This window comes from Motacilla alba, chromosome 4 (assembly GCF_015832195.1).
Source record: "Motacilla alba alba isolate MOTALB_02 chromosome 4, Motacilla_alba_V1.0_pri, whole genome shotgun sequence".
NCBI classification, from domain to species: Eukaryota; Metazoa; Chordata; class Aves; order Passeriformes; family Motacillidae; genus Motacilla; species Motacilla alba.
This window is the reverse complement of record NC_052019.1, coordinates 41,512,525-41,534,103: the sequence shown is the minus strand read 5'-3', so window position 1 is coordinate 41,534,103 and position 21,579 is coordinate 41,512,525. Positions and strand designations below refer to the sequence as shown.

The window sequence follows — 21,579 nt, the reverse complement described above, 5'->3', positions numbered from 1 at the left end:
TAAAATTAAGAAATTATTCCGAATTAAATACTTGGAAAACCAGCATGAGAGGTTCATGATGCTTTTAGTATTTCACTTAATCTGTGTACATTTTTTGGAAATCATATATATTGAAATCTCTTTGAATAAGCGCTATTTAGTCTGCCATGCAAACACATTTTTCTACTTCCTCCCCACACTCCTCTTTTCTCTTTCCCTGCGTCTGATTTTTTAAACTTAATAGTGTCCTGATACAAATGGCTGCAGGTTAAAAACCTACTGTAACAATTTGTGGTTTTATTAAATATTGCCTTTTTATCACACACAGACCTCTCATTGGACTTGCACCTTACACACTACACCATACAACTGCATCCAAAGAAGCAACTGGTGGAAACCTTGCAGTAAAAAGCACAAAAGGCTTGTGCCATAGGACAAAACAACATGTCATCCATTCATTTTCTAACTGGCAGAGAAAAAAACACAGTCCTGGAGAGCCAACAACACATGAACTTCCTGACCTTTGTGCTGTGATGGTTTCTGTCATTATTGAATAGTGGGGATGGGCTGAGGGCTTAGGAGGGGAATTTGGGGGTTGGCCTTGGCAGTGAGATAAGGCTACATATAAGGGAGCTGCAGCAGGTTTGGGAACACTAACAGGGTGTTTTCCCCGGTGTGCAGCTCAGCGAGTTTGGATCCTGAAATCATGAGCCAGTGCCCCTTTGCGGGGAAGAATTACCTGTGAGTCCTTCCTCTTTCTGTTTTGCTTTATAAATTCAATTCAAATGATAAAGTGTTAGTGCAAAATATGAAATCTCAGAGAAGAATTACTTATTATCAACAAATAGACAGCTGTAGCTATCATTTAGCTATTGCTAAATGAGTAGAGAACATACAAGGACTTGTCTGAGCCCTTTTTTTTTGATGAACTAAATGTGATTTTACCAGCTGTTACTGTGACAAGAGGAATTTCAGTTTTTATCAAAAGCCTGCTTTACTAATTCTGTTTATCAAAATAAAGCATTGTTTGAATTGTAGATGCATCTGTTAATAAAAAGGCAGGTATATTAATAATTCTTTAATTAAAGAGTTTACATATTTACTTCATTTTCTTCTTAGATTTAATTTTAGCAAGCTATCTTTGGAAGATGAAAATGATGACAAATCTCAAGAAGGAATAAATAAAGCCAGCAAAGGTGGGCTTATCTATGGAGAATACCTACAAGTAAGTTTAATGATTTCATGTTTGCTGTCCTGGTTGCTCTTGAGGCAGCACCTCAAGCACTTCTCCCAGCAGTCAGTCAGTTCCTGAGGCAGGTCTCCAGGTGTAACAGGCACAGGTGCCCATCTCAGCTGGGACCCCAAGGTGGGCTGTGGGAAGACTTCTCAAACTGCAAGGAATATGGATATTTTGTGGGGGTTGGTAGGGAATTATCCATGTTGGTAAACTGTAAAGTGACACACCACTAAAATCTTTCTTTGGTCTGACAATAATCACTCAGCAATTTCTGCATGTCAGCAGGCTCTGTGCAATGTTCTTGAAAGTCCAGAATACTTGGCTGTAAAAATCTATTTCAGAAATCTAGGGGGTAGGATGATGACTAGGGGGGCATAAAAAAAAAAAAAAGCTGCAAAAGCTAAAAGAAATTAAGAAATAAGTAAAAATAAAATACTATAGGTAGTAAAAGAATCCAGAAGTTATTTTGGTTTGGTTTTTTTTTTTTTTTTTGGACAGCATGAATTAAAGTGAAGGGAATTACTCTGCTTTTGAACTAATGTAAGAGTATGTCAACTTTGATTTGTTGACATACTCTTTAGAATTTTGCAAAGATTAATTTGAAAAGAGCTATGATTAGGTTGTAAATTTGACTAAGAAAAAAATTTAGTAATGTCAGGACTGAAATTATTATTACTGCCTCAACTCAGAGCTGTTATGCTGATGTTGTTCTATTATACTCAGAATTTTACTATAGGAACTCTGTTTTCCTGGGACACAACAGTATAGATCTAAAATCTGCTGGATAATTTGTTTTCTCTATTTTTAACTATGCATATATATATATATTTATATAATTAAAATTACCCTTGAAATTATTGTCAAAATTTTATTACTTGAAGTACCTAAATGTTCCATTTCAGGCAAGATTTTTTTCTAATTAAAAAGTAAAAGTCCTACCTGGGACAATTTAGTCAAATTTCTCATATAACCAGAGTGTGAGGTATGTATGTGTATTTTTAAAAAATATTATTAATAAAAATAGCTGTATGCAGTAAAACTGCCATCAGTAATAGCAGAGCTTTACAGAACAGTTCTTACCTTTATTTTTAAGCTGAACAAAATATTGAATGCTCAAGAACTTGAGAGTGAGAAGAAAGGGAAAAAAATCCATGATGAGCATCTTTTCATTGTGACACATCAAGGTAAGTGGAGGAGTGCAGAGGTGGTTGACCAGTATTTTGCCCCAGAGAGTTAATTGGTGCTGACACATGCATTACATCATTTTTTCATTTCAGACACTAGCAAAGCAATATCTCTGTATTTTATCTGTTTTTATTTATGCATATATTCATATATAAATTTTAAGGCAGTAAGCAACTCTTTGCTTGTGAGGCCATAAGTGTAACCTTTGGATTTAGTAAACCAAGATATGGATGGTTCTATTCTTAGAGAAATCAAGGTGATGAAAACCTTGGAGTCCAAGCAACAGGCTGCTATGCAGGTTACTGTAGGCAAATTTTGTGTGTGGCCTTGTGCCTTCTCTGAAATTCTAGTTTTAGCCATCTAGAATCTGTCTAGAAATCAACACACTGTCTAGAAATCAACACACTCTCTAATGCCCACACCTTCCTGTTTTCCAGACCCTGGCCTGATGATATTTTCTGTTTTTGACAGAAAACACATAGTTTGGAAGCAGGTGTGAAATTAGATTTTATTGAAGTATCAGATCTGGATTTTCTCTTTCCTCCTTTTGTAATGAACAATCTGCAGATCAAAGCGCTGATGTGTAAAAAATATTTTCAAAAAAATCTGTCAGTATTCTCGACTCTAGATTATTTTGCCTAATACTTTAGGTAAAGGACAGAATACTGTAACAAGTAGTAAGTGTATGTGTCAGTATCTTTTTGCACACTGGCAGTGCCAGCATAGGCTGTTAATTTCAAATCAACATGGAAGAATTTTTCTTTCTTGGTGCTAAGAAGAACAAAGTAACCTTGAAATTGATGCTAACAGTGTCTTTCTTGTTGTAGCATATGAACTTTGGTTTAAGCAGATTTTGTGGGAAATGGACTCTGTGCGAGTGATCTTTCAAAATGGTCATGTAAGTTAAAACAAATATGAACTTCGGGAAAATTCAGCCCTGATTCAGCCTCTTGCTTCCTGCCTCTCAGTCTGATATACTCGGGTTTATTAAAGCAACATATGCTCTTTTTAGAAACAGCATCAAAAAACCAAATAAAATTTGGCTGAATGGCTCTCATATCTCGATAGAACAGATATTCGATCAGCAAAATCTTATTTCTTCCTGAAGTATGCCTTTTGTGCAGATCACCTTCCAAGGCCAATTTCATTGGCCCAAATGCTCTCATACTCTCCTGCTAGTGCTGGGTAACTGCAGAAACTTAAGCTGGAAATATCTACTGCAGAAAAAGAAGGCTCAGAGGCAAAACTGAAAAGCAGAAGGCTCACAGGTGTTTTTATACTGAAAATTAATTTCTGCCTTTTTTTAGTTTCTGAAGTCTACATACTGTCTCCTTCCATTCAATATCTGCTGTGAGGAGAACTCATTTTTGTGATTGTGTAATAGTAAATCCAGCAGAGAAACAAGAATTCAAAGGACTGTAGTACTGAGCAAGAATTTCTGAAAATTACAAATATAAGCAACTTCACATTTGTCCAAAGCTAAACACACATTATAACAGTAGCTAAGAATGAAAAACTCTTGAATTGATACTATATCCACAGAAAAATCTGACTTCATGCAGCCTGAAAAATACCTTGAGTACCCCATAACATGTGTCTAAGCAGCAAATTTGAAACTAGACCAGATTGAAAGAAGGAACCTTCTTTCCAAGGTCCAATGAAAATGTTCTCTGCTGTCCATTATATTCCTAATTTCATTGGTGTTTTAGTTTAATATTTTATCAAATTGTAACTTACCATAATCAGTTCTCAAGAAGAAATTTTTTCTTGTTTGAAATGTCAATGTTAAGGTCAAATACACAGCCAAGCAATTAGGGAAATGAATATCATCTGCCATTTTTTGTAGTCTGATATCTCCTGGTTGCATGCCCAGATTTTAGAGAGAAGTTTAATCCCATTGAAACTGAACAGAATTTTAGCAGACTCCTCTGCAGGCTGAGTGTTTAATTTAGTGAAAAAAAAGAACTTCTGTGTTTTGCATTTAATATTATCTATTTCCCACCAGATGGAGTCTTTTCTCTTCTTCTCTGCTTGCTAATGCACATTTCTGATGAAGATGTTTTAGATGTGCTCTCCTGATGTAGCTGTCAAATTATTTACCTTCTCAACTTCTAAGTAATTTCCCTACCTGCCTTATGGCTTGCAGAATGGAGCAAAAATAGAAATTATTCTAGAAGTAATTATAACAGAAAGTATATAATTTTCATATATATAATATTAAGTTACAATAATATTGTAATTATTGGAAATAATAAATTATTTTTATAATTTAATTTCTTTTACTTCTTTTTTAGTCAAAACCATAGAAAAGAAAAATAAAGAAAACCCTGTATGATAGGCCTACCTATAATGTAGCATCAGTCAGAAAAAATGGATTTCAATCTTTGAAATTTAGAGTTTCAGTTTTAAGTTAAAATCAGAGTGCTCTATTCCATATGAGATTCTGCCTCTATGGATTTCACATGGGAAGGACTTGGGAACTGTAGTGATGTACAACAGTGAAAAGACATGAAACAACTAGGTAAGATCTAGAGAAAATACCATTCTGGTTATGATCTTTATTATTTTTTTATAGGTAAGAGATGAGAGAAACATGCTGAAGGTTATTACTCGAATGAACAGAATTTCACTGATTCTGAAATTACTTGTGGAACAGTTCTCAGTTTTGGAAACTATGACTGCATTGGACTTCTTTGATTTCAGGTAAAGACTTATTATTCCTCCACAGCAATCCAGGAGCTTGTAATTCCCATCCTTAGAACTGATTGTGAATTTTGCATGTGTGCTGGAGTCTGTCAGCAAGCTGAGAGCTCACCTTGGAGAGGCAAACGTGACATTAAAGTGCAAGGGTCAGTTATGAAATTGACCCTGACTGTGAGTCCAGCATGTTCTGCAAAGAAGTACAAGTGAATTGTTGACTCTTTTGTGTAGGGTGCTGCTGACTGGTTTCAGGGTCAGAAGTTAAAACAGCAGAAACAACAGAAATAGCTCATGGTTCTGCTAGCAATTTAGCTAAAACTTGGCACTGCAGATTGAAGCCTTGCTCTATGGCAAATCATAGAAGTGCTTGGGGGAGAGACATGCACTCTCTCTAGATTATCAAACAGGTTTTTCAGCTGTGTTCATTTGCAAGATGCTGCCTTGGGTCTCCAGTGCTGGAGGCTGAAAGAAGCATTGCTGTCCCTTGTCCTTCTTCCCCAATAACTTCTGCTGTCCAGTAGCAGCTCAATGCATTGCTGGGCTGGGTGGTTGAACCTCTTCTGCCTACTGCTCAGGCTTTCTCTGATCCTTTGGCTTATCTCACCTCTCACATTTCTTTTTCTTCTCTCTCTACATCTAGGCCCTTCCACCACACTACCATGTGTTACAGCTTCATCCACTCTCTTCCTTCCCTGTTCTTCTGCTTGTGTCATTTGTGCATATCTGTCTGCCTTGTGACCTCAGTGCCATCCAGCATCCCATCCACTTTGGTATTTTGGTACCCTTTCCCTTCTATCTTTTAATATTCCCTATTGAAAAGAGCAGGAAACTACAATTTTTCTTCACTTGTTTGAATTGAGCATTACCCTACACAGGGGAAATCCATGGGCTAATCATCCATTTTGATCCATACCTGCTTCAGCTTTTCAACCACATACTCATTTGATAAGTAAATATAAGATTAAATCCATTATGTGTCTCTGTCAAATCTTGTACTCACAATTCAAAATGCTTTACAATTACCTAGCAATGTGAGATTTCAGGATGCTTTTACTAATAATTCTTTTTCAGCATGGTCAGATGATTTAACTCTTTAGATTCCCATTAATGAATCCCTCAAAAAAACCAAAAACCAAACCAAAACAAACAAACAAAAAAAAAATTGGAGTTTTTCTGAGCATTATTCTGCTCTATAGAATAAGGCAATATACAATATTGCACATACATACTTCATTTATTGACTATTATATATAATAATATATAGGAATTATGCTGTGTATCAAGACTATTTAAATGCATTCATTGGCATGTTATTGCTGTGAAAATTTTTGTAACAGCTTTTTGGGGTGCAGCTGCTTAGTCTGTTTGGAAAAGAAATTATATTCACTAACATTGCCTCCTGTACATCATATGCACAAAGCTGTTCTTTCAAAGCACAATTTCCCACGTTTACATTTGCACTACCTATGTATGCACAAACAATACAGAACTAGAAAATGAGATTTTAATTGCACTGTGGTTGCATTAAAATTGCTCGTTTTTTTTCCTGCACTTTTCCTAAGCACAGTCATATAAAAAACTCCTCAGATAGCTCTTTGATATTCTTGAGGTGTGAAATATGGGGGATTTTTAGAGAAGAAGAAAAATCCACCATTGCAAAATAACATCCTGCATTTTTGTATCTTCTTTTCTTCTGTTCCCAAAGATACTACCTAAGCCCAGCCTCAGGTTTTCAGAGCCTGCAGTTTCGCTTGCTGGAGAACAAGATTGGTGTTCCTCAAAGCCTGAGAGTCCCTTATAACAGAAGGCATTACCGTGATAACTTCAAGGGACAGGATCATGAACTACTGCTTCAATCAGAGCAAGAACCAACACTACTGCAACTTGTGGAGGTAACAATGAACAATGTCTGTCTCGGACCTTGCTTCATTTTCCCCATCTCCCAAGAATGTCCTTCATTAGTGCCAGTGATATATTCTCCTACCTTAAGAAAAGCAAGCATGTTGGCAAACTCTCTGTCAATTTTGTTTTGGATTCTTGACAAATTTGGCATGAAAGAGAGTTAATCATTAGTAAACGAACTGATTTTTCACAGCTTCTCCCTTTTGTCTGAAAATTCTGGCTGTTAAACTGGTAAATTGCATTGTGGAAGTGTGAGCTAAGAATGTAAATGCACTGTTTCACTTGCATTGATTTTAATGACTAGAAGCCCTTTTGGCAGGAAAACTTTAAAAATAGTCCCACTGTTAGTAATGGCTGTTAGAGAGGTTAAAAACTGTAGATGGCTCTGTGTCTTCCTTCTGAGATTTATCATTACTCTTATCTTATATATATGTGGAATAAGATTTGTTTTTCTCTAGTTTATTTTAAAGATATCCTTAGAATGAGAGAGCTTTTGTCTTCCAACATTGGCCATGCAATCTGGAACCTGAGGGGGTTGGTATGGTACCATTATGCAGGTGTAAATCATCCACATGAACATGCTGAATTTGGCAATAAGCACTTCTGCAGGATACTAAACCAGTATTGTAGAAGTAGAATTTATGTTGCTATAACTTGTACTTCTAGGATAATGCAGTTACATTGCTATTTTTTGAACATATTATTATCATTACTACTACTACTACTACTACTACTACTACTACTACTACTACTATTATTATTATTAAAGGCATGGCTGGAAAGAACTCCGGGACTTGATTCCGAAGAATTTGATTTCTGGGGACAATTTGAAGAGAATGTTTTAAAGGGCCTAGAAGAGGAATTTGCCTTGATACAGGTATATTGTTTACTCTTGAATTACCTATACACAAAGACATCTGGCAAAATGATATTCTGACATAAATTTAACTTTTGGCTTACTCAAAGCTTCTCACTCACTTCACTTAATCTGCATCAGTCTTTGTCTGCAAGAAGCAGAAAAAATTGCAAATCCTTCAGGAAATAGGAATATTTTTTAAAATTTGTTATCTAAGATGACTTAAAGCATTAAATACATGGATGATTTGGATTGCAAAAGGGATGGACTAGTATCGATGGAAGGAGTGAAGTTGATTTTACTGAAACTACAAATTCACCATTAGTTAGTACTTGCATCTACAATCTAGACTAAATATGAAGTTTGGGCTCCTGAGCTGTGGATATGGAATGTCACCATTAACAGCCCATTTCTGTTTAACAGTATATGGCAGTTTGCTGCTATGTGATCATTTGAATTGCACTGGCAAATAAGCACCAGAAAATCCCTAACTATTTTAAGACCTGCAGCTTTAAATAGTATTTTTTTATATTTTCATTTTAATGAAAATATAAGAATTTATCAACTTCCTGAGAATATCTGTTTATGACTTTCTAACTTATCTAAACTTTTTTTATTTACAATTTTCTTGCCCACAGCTCTGCAAGGATATAATTTTTTTGCCTTGAAAACAAATAAATCAGACTTCAAACAAATTACGATTAACTTTTTTAAGGCCTCTAGACCAAGAAATGCGATAAATTGCCAGTTTGTTTGAATATTCATTTATCTGAGTTGGAATCTATTTAATTGTACATTTCTTGGTAATTGTACTTTTCAAAGACAGTGACTCATGTATCTTACTTGAAAATACAGTTCTTACATCTAAGATTCAAGTTTCAGAGTATTTATTTAAATAAAAGTCGCAAAATGAGTCATTCAAGAGCTTAATTTTCCCTGTTGAGTTCTAAAGCTTGTCTTTGTTTTAAATACCAAAGGCCAAAGCAGAATCAGAAGACAAAGATGACTTATTGTCTGAATTCCAAAAGCAGAGAGACGTATTACTTTCATTATTTGATGAAAAACGCCATGAACATCTGCTCAGTAAAGGTAGATTTTATTACCATATGTGAATATGTACTTTGTATGTTTTATACATGTTATTTAGAAATGTTTGTTATAGCACTGAAGTTGCAGGAGAATGAGCAACAAACTGAGGACACTTGTATTTTGCAGGAGAGAGACGGCTGTCCTACAAAGCACTGAAGGGGGCCTTGATGATCTACTTCTACAGGTAATGTTGTAGGATGTGTCTTTGATGGTGACTGGCAGGAGGAGAGGGGAAGGTTAAGATCAGCAGCACAGGTTTATTTAGGCTGGAATGGGCTGTGGGAAGCAATCTATTTCAGCCCTCCACAGGAACGCTGGTTAGTTAGATACAGCTCGAAGGTCAGACCAGGCTGCTCAGGGCCATGTCCTGATGAGTTCTGAGTATCTTCAAGGATGGAGATTGCATATCCCCTCTGGGCAGCTGGTCCTTGCTTGACCAAATGCTTCTTCTCAGATTGTAACTAGTAAATGTTCTTGTTCTACCTGTCCTAGAAAGATCTGAACTCCTTTGCTAAGTTCAAAAATAAAGGGGCAAATCAAGACTTACACAGCAGAAGCATTTGTTAAAATATCTAGTGATATTCCAGTACCAATTTAGGAAAATAATGCTTTAAGTCACTAAGCACTGGTAAAATGCAACTTTGAAAAATACAGCTTATGCTGAGGTCTTACCATCTCCTCTTTCATTTTCCAAGGGAGGAGCCTCGTTTCCAGGTTCCCTTTCAGCTCCTCACCTCCCTTATGGATCTGGATGTGCTCATGACAAAATGGAGATGTAAGTTTGACTTTTTTGACTGTGACACTCCCTCTTCTAGATGCAAATAAATTGTTCTGAGTTACACCCAGTCTTAGAATTGAGCTTTGGAGTCCATGCATTAGGAATGACTCTTTTTGTTTGTACTTCAGCCAAGAGGAAAGATACAGAGCTACTTCTGTGATTATTAGATACATGGGTATAGCTACCACTTCTATGACCTGTTTTAAGTCTACTATCTTATTTAAGGGACAGGTATCTATTTTCCTATGTATCCCTAAAAGTTATAATGTCATGTCTTTATAGGCAAACATTCCTTCTGTCTCCTTCCCTATCTAGACATACATAAGTGAATGTGTAATTCTGTATTAACAGAGCATAGTAATGTGTAATAATTAGTGTGCTCATTCTGAATTAACAATAATTTTATATAATTAACTGAAGAATGGGAGAATTAACTGCTGCATTGCTGAAGACCTAATAGCTCAGTATCCCTGTAAAGATCTCTGAATGACCTTTAATAAGTGTGACTCTTTAGTTATATTTAAATACTGAACATGTGCTATTTTCTCCTGTTGTGTCATTTAGATAACCATGTCTGTTTGGTGCACAGAATGATTGGTGGCAAGGCTGGCACTGGAGGCTCATCAGGCTACCACTACTTGCGCTCAACAGTGAGGTAGAAATAATGTGTTTCCGCTGTTACCTACAACAATGCAGTTCATAAATACTCTTATGCTGGGATATATATTTGGCCTTACTGGAGGCCAAAGGGCTGCTAACTGTCTTTTGGGACTCTAGCACATCTCCCCTTGGTTGTCATACATTTATTTATCAGTGACATACAAATTCCAAGCCTTCTAGGGCAAAAAGGTCCCTTTTGATCTCTCATGCCATCTGTAACTCTCAGTCAAAGTGTTACAGTGATAGCAATAATATGAACCCTACATTGTTCCGTTGGTGTGCCAGCTAGCTCAAGTGAATGAGGTGACACAGGGTAGAAGTGAGCCCCAGCTACTCAGTAACTGAGTTTCTTTATTCCCTAGCATGACCTCCAATTGCACAACCTCCGTAGAAGAGGATCTTCTTTGAGGTTTGCTCTCAAAGAGCTGTGTACCACAATGTAGTGCTGTGAGCAACTACTATCACAACCAATGGAACAGAGGGCAGAGCAGAAAGCAGATGGTTAGACTGATGTTGAGGATTGAATGCCCATTGTCCTTCTTAGAAAGCTCTCCTACTCTACCTTAATGCCAGGCTAACATCATTGTTTCTAGATAAATTTTACTAGAGATCACACCCTATGGACTCTGCATTTTCAGAGGAAAGATGTTACTATAGATCCCTATTAAGCCTAATCTGCTATACCCTAGGAAGTCAGGACTGGATTCTTTCTCTGCAATATTCAGGAGGGTTAGTGCAAGGAATCTTGTTATTTGCATGAGAATTATTACTGAGGATTTAGAAATTATGGCCTTCTATGCTGATGGAAATATTGTTCTGATTGTCTTTTTCAGTGACAGATACAAGGTGTTTGTGGATTTGTTCAATCTTTCAACATTTCTAGTGCCACGACACTGGATACCAAAGATGAACCCAAGCATTCATAAATTCCTTTACACGGCAGAATACTGTGACAGCTCCTACTTCAGCAGTGATGACTCTGACTAGCCTGCCTTTCTAGGCTGTTGCTGTAAAGAACTTCCTGACTTTCACCTTCAGTGGTGCTCCCAGCCATTCCCACAAAGAGTGTGAGTGTGTAAATATGTATTTATGTATGACAGCTTTGTGAATAGTACAATAGGCTTGTGGAAGAAATTATTTGCTTGTAGAAAAAATAAATCTATATTGAGTTAGCCTATGTTAAGGGTAAAATGATACCACAATTCACCCCAATGACCAATTCAACTCTTAGCTGGCTTCTTAAAGCCTGCACCTAGAGAAAGGGAGAAAAGTACACACAGTTATTACGATGATGACTTATTTGTACATATTTTTGTATTTGCTTGTTTCCTAATGGCTGCTACTAATTTATGACTAGTTAAGGATATAATAAATCTCATCACCTTCAGAAGAACATTCATTTTTGAGCTCTAGTGCAATTTCAAAAGGAATTTTGGGTTAAGTTTCAAAAGTCAGATTCAAAAAAGTAAGTCTTGAATCTATAGCAATCAAACCATCCTGACCTTAAAATACATCAAGAATCATGTTGCTATCTCTTTACATGTGAATGTAAATCCCTTACGTAGAAATATTATTAAAAATAGCAGATGTAAGTACTTACTTTGCATTCCAAATAAAGAAGTATTAAAGCTCATCTTTTGTTAAATCTTCTTCTAAAGCAAACGACAAAGTTGAAACAAGAGTATGACAGGCATTTAAAGTGATTTTTATTCAAATTGGTATACAATAAAAGGCAACTTTGGCTACAGAATATTGATACAGCAGTGCCGTATTCTCATTAAATGGACTTTTGTGTTTTTAAGTGCTTCCTTCGGAAAGACACAAACACTGTAGGCTGGAATTTCTGGTAAGTTCCCTCTAGCACAGCACTCCAAGTACTTATACCAGGCAGTAGCACCTCAAAATCACTGGAGGCACGTCTGTGTTTCATATTGCTGTGACTACATTACTTCTATCCGTGCCCATTAGGGCCTTTGTTTTCCAGTTATGGAAGTGTGCTAGCTGTTGTTTGTAAGCCACTCAGGGAAGGCCAGACTACCCAACACTCAGGAGTACAGAAGACTTCACATTTTTTAAAACTGAAGTTTTCAGCCAAGTAAATTCAGTAAATAGCAAAACCTGAAGTAAAGAAACATCACACTTGGTCTTCCTTTCATTTAAAATAATAACAATTAGAAGGAATAAAACAGCAATGCTTAACAATATACAATTATAAATACTTGTGGCATTTCTCATAAAAGTTATAAAAAACTAATCGATAAACATGGTACAGTAATTGAGTGCAAAAATTACAGAATTCCTTTAATACTTTTCATAGTAGGCCTTCTTAAAAGATACAAGTAAAGCATTTGAGGTGAAAAATTCAGAGCATTTTAGAATTACATGTTTCATTGTGAGTTCCAGTTACATTTCCCAGAGTTGCAGTTTCACAGCTCAGCAAAGCTGGAACACCTTTGTATTATCAGCAAGTCCCACCTCTGAATTCAATTAGTGAGGGAAATTTAACACTGACTCTATTGGACATATTCTGTAATTGCTGACTTTTTAAATTGTTACTCATGACTCTTCTTATATTCAAATTATTTCAAATATACTCTTATACTATTGATTTTTTAATTCAAATTCTTTTTTATTTGTCATGATTTCTTTCCTTTTAAGACTTTTCTATGGAGTAATATTCAACACCTGGATAAAGCTTACATTTGAGGCTTCAGTCCATCATTGTAGCTTCTATTTGGGCACTCTGCAGTTGAGCCTTCTTACTCCATGAGAAATTTGGCATTCAACACAAATTCCAAATTAAAACATTTTTAAAAACTTCAGCCAGGAGTTGCAGGAATTGCCCTTACAGCCATTTCTTACATTTGAAAATGGTGCTTTGAATTACATCTTCATATATAGTGTCTGTCCTCATGATACTTGTGGTCTTTGAACAGTTGTAGAGGCCCAGAGGAATGTCAAACAAATACTGCTGAAACTGTATCTGCTATACCTAGAAATGACATAAAATTTGGTTTTAATAAATTATGGAGACTTCCCAGCATTCACATTCATATAATACTCTCTCCTTGCCATGCCATGACAATAGGAATCCATGGAATTATCTGCAACCCTTTTATTTCTTCCTTTCCTGGCACTGTGTATAGTTGAAACCTAATCTCCTCCTTCCTCTGCTTTTATGTTCAAAATTTTATATCCTGGTGGTCTCAGAGCACCTCTTAAACAGAAGACAACACCTCTGTGGGAGAAGAAGCAACTACTATCCTTTGCTGGATTGTTCTTGTGTGGTACACTACAGAAAATGTGAAAGATCCTGCTTTCTGAAAATAACACATCTGTTCTCCCTGCCATCTCTATAATTGACTTTCTGTATCACTACTTCTAAATTTCTCTTTCCAAACTGTTTATACAAAACAGTAAGAACAAAGATTCAGTAACATGAGAAAGGTATGACTGGATACATTGCTCTGATCTTCACCAAGTGCAGGCAAACTGAATACTGTCTATTCTTTATGTGCAGAAAACTTAGGTAATCCAACACCTCCTGCAATGACTGAGAGCTGCTGTGAAACACTCATGGAAGGGAAAGCCAATGGGTTACTCTAACACATGAAATTACAGCGGGTACACAACACTTCCTCTCTAGTGAAAATATCCCACCAATTTGGCTCAGCAATCTGATGATAAACCAGAGCTTGACTTGCCTTACCTCCATATCTAGCAGAAACTGGGTATTTAATGCTACAGGAATCCCTCAAACACAAAGGAAAAATTCATGCAAACAAAAATAGGGCAGGAGATTGAACTAGCACTGAAAGGATATATCTCTGTCCTACAAGAAAAGCCATGAGCAGGGTACACAATTCCCAGGTAGATTAGCTTTGCCCAGAGATACTGGCACCCACCAGACAAGGACAGCAGCTGTTTTACCTACAGAGAGCACAGCAATGGCACCCACCTACAACCACCACACATGGCTGGATATTTTACCGTGCCATTACCTCTGCATGGTAAGGGACAACAGTACTTTGATTATTTGTTTTGTCTTATATAGCTTTGCCTTTATATGGTGCTTTTCAATCATTCAACTACATGCCTTGGTTGAACTAGCAACCACTTCATTTATTTTTCCATCTGGATTCATTTAACCTCTTTTAAAGCACAGCAATGATCTGTACTGCCTCTTTGAGAATCCCATTATATCTATATTATATTATATTATATCTATATTATATTATATCTATATTATATCTATATTATATCTATATTGTATTATATTGTATTATATTGTATTATATTGTATTATATTGTATTATATTGTATTATATTGTATTATATTGATATTAATTTGTTATAGCCATTGAGAAACATATCCCAGCCCATGGCCTTTACCACTTAGTTTTGGTCAGACTTACCACAGATATTGCCACCCATCTTAACACGAACGTAGCCATCTATTCCCCACGTTGGCCCCCAAGAGTTCTGTACAATCCAGTAAGGAATGCTACCTGGAGGAGACATTTCATGAACAAGAGACAACATGAGACTTGGGAAGCTTTAGCCTCCTAACACTCCACAGAGTTAATCAGCATTTCAGTATCTCACAGTTTCTGATGGATGGATGATACAGGCCAGTGAAACTGACTGTTGTTCACATAGATAACAGAGCTAATATTCTGGTATGGGAAGACTGGATATGGGCTCTTCTGGCATAAAGACACACACAGCCATGGTCTTGACCTTACAAGGAAGAAGTCCCACAGAACTGAGGAAGCAATGACAAAAGGAGGTTTTTTTCTGTCTGATGTGAAGATGATGTGATCTTTAGAGAACTTCCAGAACTGATGTGACATCAAACCAACAGTTTCCAACAGAAAACCAAGTTTTGGATTTTAATCACTTATCCCACAAAAGACAAGTTGCAAGTAAAAGAAACCTACTGTGCTGAATGAAGTTCAGCTGGTGGAAACGCACCTGTTCTGTCAAAACCAGTGATAAGAACAGCATGGTTTGCTCTCCCACTGGAGCAGTGATATTGTATGACTCCACCGAGATAATCCTGCCAGCTAACTGCATCAACTGTCACTGCCAAAGGGCCCCAGCTGACAAGCATCCTCATCATTTCCTCTTCTTGACCACTGCAAAAGAAGTGAGTAAAAATACCAAGTTACTTAAGTTAACACACTAAAGTGATTAGAGTGATTGTAATCTACTTGTTAAGAACAGTTTGAAAATCAAATAATTAAACTCATCTACTACAACATAGTGATACAAATATAGGACACACAAACTATGGGACAAGTGTAGATCCAAACACATAACACTATTAAAAAGCAGAAGGTTTCTAGGTCAAGCCAGTGGGCAGTGGAGAGCACTTCATACTTTTTGTACATCACTCTTCTCCATCAAAACCAGCTTTGAACAAACCATTAGTCTGTATTAGAATTTCCCACTGTTTTTTAAACCTACAGAAGTATCTCTTAACATAATAATACACTAAAGTATGTGTCTCAAACATACCACAACACAGGACATTTCCACTATCAGACATTTATCATTAGCACCCTCATACCGTTTTATTTATCTGGAGCAAGAAATTTTCATCATTGCATGATATGTTCATTAACTAAATTTGGCAAATACAGACTGGCAAAGATATCATTAATTTTGGTTACTTATATCTAGAAGTAACACAATTCCTAGTCAGAACAATACTTCTTGTCTTTATTCAGTAGCTGTACTGTACTGATAAAAATGAGAAATGAAGTTTCTTCACACAGAAACCTAAAAAGCTGAAGTTTTTACAGAGTTCAGTTGGCTACACTGTTTCTAAAGTCATGGGCTGGAGAGTATGTGGGTAGATATGTAAATGCAGGAATACTGAAGTAGTTGAATGCTTCCTAATTTTTTCAGTAAATTCAAGTTACTGTTGGTAGGATTTTTTTTTTTTTTGTTTCTGACAAAAGCAGTGTAATGTTCATATATTAAAAACTGTAACTGACTCTCTGTCCCAGTTATTAGCCAATTTAAAAGATCAAATTTCAAGACACAAGCCTTCTCATTTGAACAGGCTTAGTGATGGCAGTGTTGAGTGGATTCATTGTGGCAAGCCTTAACTCTCAAAGATGTTATGCATTAATCCTTCTCCAGCACACAGCTACAGAACTGATGCAATCAACCTCCCAACCTTTGCCTGGTCAATGCACTGTTCACTCCACCTAACTCCATGACTGCTGAACACAGAAGGAAAAGTACAGCAAAAGAAATTAATGAATAAAAGCTACCTGAAGTCATATGCAGCAAATCCTGTTATTGAAACTCCAAAATCTGAGTGCTCAAAATAATGGCACAGTCCTGTCTGAGCTTTAAAAGTGTATTCTGAATCTCTCACGAGTTTTACTTTGGTCTGCAAGAAGGAAATTGAGTAAGAGTTTAATACATTTGACTTTACTACTATGCACCTCAAAATGTATGGAGAATGACCACATAGCCCACCCAAAATTCAGTACTGGACAAGATTAGAAGTAAGAATGTCACATTGTGAAATAACTATGTGAAATAGTTATTGTGAAATAACTATTTACTATCTCTAGTTTCCTTGTTCACTGAGCTTCAGAAGGGATTCAGAAATCTTTAAATAAGGAACTAAATTTAAAAGGCATCTCTGGTTTAAACTATCCTCATAAGCAGTCCTGTCAATTTCAAGACACAGATATTCATTCAGTTCATTCATGAACTATTCATTCTTCCCAAATGACTTCCACACACAAAATTATATTCTCCTTGGGACAGTTCAAGAAACACAAGTATCCCAAAAAGTTATATAAAATACTGTAAAGTCCAATTCTGTTCTTAGTATGTAATTCTCATGCTAGTATGCATCAGCCTTTTATGTTTTTCATATCTTCTGGATATATATGCATATAGCATATGCATAGCATATTTATGACAATGACTTCTTCAGCCTAATTCATTTGTGGTTCCTCTGCTGCCAAGAGGGAATTTACCTTCAGAGGAATAAAGGTGAGTATCCTCCGTTGTTCTTGATATTCAAACTTACACAAGTTATCTAGACTGTTATTAGCGATGGGTATTACTCTTCAGGGGTAGAACTACACTCTCTTAAATTCTGGAGGTTTTTTAATTCAAAAACCAAAATAATTCTTTTTATATTTTTGTAATTCAATCTGAGAGAGTACTTTTTATTTCAAAGATATTAAAATGTTTCTGTTCACCTATGTTATTAACACACATTTTGAATTTTTAACAAAATGAAATGTGTTAGCAATAACTGAAGTAGAAACTTTGAATGCATTTTCAATGTTTTGGTCTGCAAGGGAAACAAAGGTAAATGCAGTTAATTTTATTCTGAGGTTTTCCACACACACTTGTACATAATTTTACAGTGTTTGCAACAGAAACTACTGAAATTTGAAACAGAAAACATCAAGATCCTTCCTTTTCCCCAGATGCTGGTGCTTCAAATCCACAAAATGGCATATGCATAGGTGGCTCTGTCTACACTGGTACTGTATGCCTGCAGATGAATTCAGGAACATTATTTTTAGCCCCTGTGGACTGATTTCTTACGTTCACAAGAACAAATACGGACCATAAAGTTCCAATCAAATTTCAGTGCTGCTCGAACTAATTCTCTCTTGGTTCCAAACTAAATAAATAAGCTTATATACATATTTACAACCACATATGTGTATGCATCTATGTACACACACATATGATTAAAAACCCCCCAGCACATTTCACCTTCCTTATAACTTTTTTTTCTAACAAATAAGAATGCTACTAGAGAAGCTGATGAAGTCTTTTGGGATTTTTACGAAGAGTTTCAAACCTGGTTCAGCCAGCTCAAAGCGCTAACAGTGGATCCCCCGCTGCAGCCGTAGTTATTGTATGAGCAGTCAATAACTTGCTGAACACTGAGCTCTTCCAGGGTGTTTCTTTTAATTGCATAGGCAGACTCTATGCCACCTACAACGCTGAAAGCCCAGCAGCCTCCACACTGATAGAGACAAAAGGGAAATGGCAGAGAGAGCAAAAGTCAGCTTTGTTTTTGAAGCCTGATATGAAAAGAGAGGCAAAAGAATCTTCCAATGCTCTTCATTTAATACATCATCCTTGAACTCTGTTTTTAAGGCAATAATAAAGAAATGTTATCATCCATTTAAAATGCTGAACTGTTTTTTCCCCTTATATTGCTCTCTGAATGCTAGAAATGCATTACAGATTTTTTTTAAGAACTCTTTCCTCATGAATTTTTTTCTTGACAATACATCTGAGGATGCTTTTACTGTGAGATATCTATTTTCAAAAAAAAACCCAAAAAAACCCAGAAGTGGCCTCAGGGTGAAATTAGTTTTTAACCACATTAAAAAATATCTTAGACAACAGCAATCTATACTGCAATTCTAGGCTCTTTGAACTGTGACATTTAAAATAAGCTGCAGAAGTTATTCCTCATGAGGTCTTATGTGAAGCACGGAAAGGAGACACTGGGAATTGAGCAGCTTGTTTCTTACCAGTGACCAAAACCACTTTGGGATAAACTGTAACTGTGTGGGGTCTGGTTACTTTGCTATAATGAACCCATCCCCTGAGGAATTCACTGGTAAGGATGTAGTTGTTGACCAGCCAAGGGGATTCAGTCATGGGAGAAAAACAACAGGAAAGGATCTACACCTCTCCAGGTGGGATGAGATAAAATACTGAACTTACCTTGGTTCCTTCAGAAAAATACAAAACACACATGGTGCAAAATATTTGGAGATTCACTTAACAAGATCAAAAAATATATTACAGTTTCTAAATGCACAACTCCTACACCTCATTCTTTTAAGCCTAATACCTCTTTACATAAAATCCTACATGACTTTGTGTATGTTCAGCTGGCCACTCTTGTGCCAGTGCTCCAAGGAGCCTTCAGGCAGAGCTGGTCCCTGAAAAACCTTCCCAGTGCTCTACAGCCTACCTGCTAAGAACCAAGGAAGGAAAACACCAGGACTTACTGTCTGCTGATTTCTCACTTCTGCAATGACTTTCTTGTCCCTCCAGTCAAACTTCTTCGGCAGAGGCTTTTCCTTCCCCTTTGGCACTTTTATGTATCTGGGAAGTTTGTGAGGTATGCTTCTCAAGTAAATAGCTAAACACAGAACACAAACATCTTTAAATCTATGAACAAAAAAAAAATCCCACTAACAACTACTTCACTAGAACTCAGAGGTAACCTTGATCTACAGCTACAACCATGAGATTGTATCTCATTCTAAATCCACAGAAAATGCATGTATTTTAAAACAACAACATTATGCTCCAGAATGAATGTAAGTATTTCTACAGTTGCAGAAAGAACAGAAATACGCTATGTAGGGAATATGGGTAGAAAGTGTGAAGATTTTCTGAAGTTGAACAATAACGATAACCACTCCATAAAACAAATTTTACTTGAAAATTTCCAAAACATTTTGATTACTTAAAAAATGTACAAGGGGAAAATAAGAGGAGAATGAAGATTCTGAAACACCTTCAAGTTGTTGGGTTTTCACTAAAAAATGTTGTTTAATAATTTAAAATTAAAGCAAGATGTTAAGTCCTTTGATGAATAGAAAATATAACAACAGACATGAACAGCAAGAAGGGAAGGTATCATACAAGTTTTCTAGAAAAAAAAAAAAGTAATATTTCTTGAGAAAGCTCCAGCTGGCATTATGCAGCCATGGACCTCCAAGTGTTGTTTAGACTGTAGTCAATTTTGTGCTGGGGTGGGGAATATGAACTAACTGCAGAACCTTGTGTATCTTCCTTTCTCAAAAAGGAAGAAACTCGTGTATCTTCCTTTCTTCTGTTGCAACTGAAGAAAGCTTTAAAGCACAGTGAGAAGAAAAAAGGAAAACCAGAACTGCCTGAATACTAAAATATGTTCAGGCTGTGGGTAATTCAACCTTGCAAGACTACAGAACACGAAGAGGATTGTTGTATCCTCAAGTACTTACAGTTTGGTACCAGCCATTGTAAATTAGCTGACTATCAGCACGGGAAGAATCTGTAAGTGTGAAAGACACAAGGTTCTGGGAAAGAATTAAAAAATGACAGAAAAGGCATTAGAAAACCAGAAAATGTACCTTTGAACTCTTCAGGAAACAGGTGAGAAAACTGATTTATTCCATAGACAGCAGTTGTATTATCTTTTGATAATGAATTCAATAATCTAATTCTTTCAGCGCTTTCCTGAAGGAATAAAAAGTAATTGTGAGCATTATTAAGTTAGCAGCAGGGACAAAACTGTAAGAGCAGGAAAAAAAAAAAAAAGGTTAGAACCAGTAAACATGAAATTAGATAACAAGAACTGTTCACCTCAAATTCACCCTGTATCCCTAGCAGTAGGAAAGCCATTACACTAATTTCAACTCCAAGAGATACCAAAAAAGCATTTGTTAAATACAAAAAATTGACATGAAACAGACAAAACAGGCACGCTGAGAACAAGCTGCGTCAAACTCATCTGATGTCCTTCTTTGACAGCACAACAAACCTTGTGGTTGGGAGATATGCAAAAACGTCTCCAGATACGAGTTAACCCCATCACTTCACGAAGCGAAAGAACAGCAATAATGACCTAGAGGCCTCCCCGCCTCTCCCGGCGGCCCGATGTCGCTGGGCAGCCGCTCTGGGGGCCGGCAGTGACCCGCGGGGCCGGCCGGGCGCGGCGGGAGCGGCACCGGGCGGGCGCGCCCGGGCCTGCGGAGGGGCGCTCCGCCTGCCCCCGCCTCCCGGCCTCCCCCCGCCGCCGCGGAGCCCGCACCAGCCCCGCAGCGCGGATGGCGGGGGAGCCGCGGGCTGGGACACCTACCCGCAGAGCGGCCGCCGCTCCCTCTCGCTCCCGGCCGTCTCCGTGCCGCAGCCGGGTGCCCGCGGGCGCCGTGAGGGCGGCCCTGCCCGGCCGCAGCAGGCACAGCAGCAGCGCCAGCGCCGCCATCGGCCGCCGCGCCATGGCGGGGCGGGCTCCGGCACGCACCCCGCCCGCGGAGCTGAGGTCCGACGGGTTCGGAGCGGGAAAGGGCCGAACCCTGCTTCCTTCCCAGCCCGCGGCCGGAGGCTGCCCCGCTGCCGCTTCCCGCGGGGCCGGCGCCCGGCGGGCGGGGCATCAAGGAGCGCCCGCCCCGCACCGCCGCTCCCGCA

At 37.6% G+C, this 21,579-nt stretch overlaps 2 protein-coding genes across 3 annotated transcripts; one reads left to right on the top strand and one right to left on the bottom strand.

Annotated features, from left to right (window-relative positions):
- The first annotated feature begins 579 nt into the window (after positions 1–579).
- Positions 580–12,019, top strand: TDO2 (tryptophan 2,3-dioxygenase). The gene is made up of 12 exons (XM_038134715.1): positions 580–720; positions 1,099–1,204; positions 2,310–2,400; positions 3,229–3,299; positions 4,977–5,104; positions 6,807–6,993; positions 7,773–7,880; positions 8,837–8,948; positions 9,075–9,132; positions 9,644–9,723; positions 10,291–10,381; positions 11,220–12,019. The coding sequence occupies exons 1-12, from the start codon at positions 686–688 to the stop codon at positions 11,371–11,373; spliced, it is 1,221 nt and encodes a 406-aa protein (XP_037990643.1). The 5' UTR covers positions 580–685; the 3' UTR covers positions 11,374–12,019.
- Positions 12,020–12,075: 56 nt separating this feature from the next.
- On the bottom strand, positions 12,076–21,543 carry CTSO (cathepsin O). Of its 2 annotated transcripts, none has more exons than XM_038134716.1 (8): positions 21,251–21,543; positions 20,523–20,628; positions 19,410–19,543; positions 18,239–18,406; positions 16,671–16,792; positions 15,361–15,524; positions 14,802–14,894; positions 12,076–13,378 (listed from the first exon to the last, which is right to left on the bottom strand). In XM_038134716.1, the coding sequence occupies exons 1-8, from the start codon at positions 21,389–21,391 to the stop codon at positions 13,344–13,346; spliced, it is 963 nt and encodes a 320-aa protein (XP_037990644.1). In that variant the 5' UTR covers positions 21,392–21,543; the 3' UTR covers positions 12,076–13,343. The 2 variants fall into 2 exon arrangements, with proteins under 2 accessions (XP_037990644.1, XP_037990645.1); XM_038134717.1 differs by lacking the exon at positions 21,251–21,543 and adding an exon at positions 20,933–21,096.
- Between the last annotated feature and the right edge of the window lie 36 nt (positions 21,544–21,579).

Coding starts and splice junctions, on each gene's coding strand:
- CTSO (XM_038134716.1), bottom strand. CDS start 21,391: ATGGCGCGGCGGCCGATGGCGGCGCTGGCGCTGCTGCTGTGCCTGCTG. Junction 16,793..18,238: donor CTTTGAGCTGGCTGAACCAG/GTTTGAAACTCT, acceptor TCCTTCTTGCAG/ACCAAAGTAAAACTCGTGAG. Junction 15,525..16,670: donor TTTGCTGCATATGACTTCAG/GTAGCTTTTATT, acceptor CTTCTTTTGCAG/TGGTCAAGAAGAGGAAATGA.
- TDO2 (XM_038134715.1), top strand. CDS start 686: ATGAGCCAGTGCCCCTTTGCGGGGAAGAATTACCT. Junction 721..1,098: donor TTTGCGGGGAAGAATTACCT/GTGAGTCCTTCC, acceptor TTTTCTTCTTAG/ATTTAATTTTAGCAAGCTAT. Junction 7,881..8,836: donor AGGAATTTGCCTTGATACAG/GTATATTGTTTA, acceptor TAAATACCAAAG/GCCAAAGCAGAATCAGAAGA.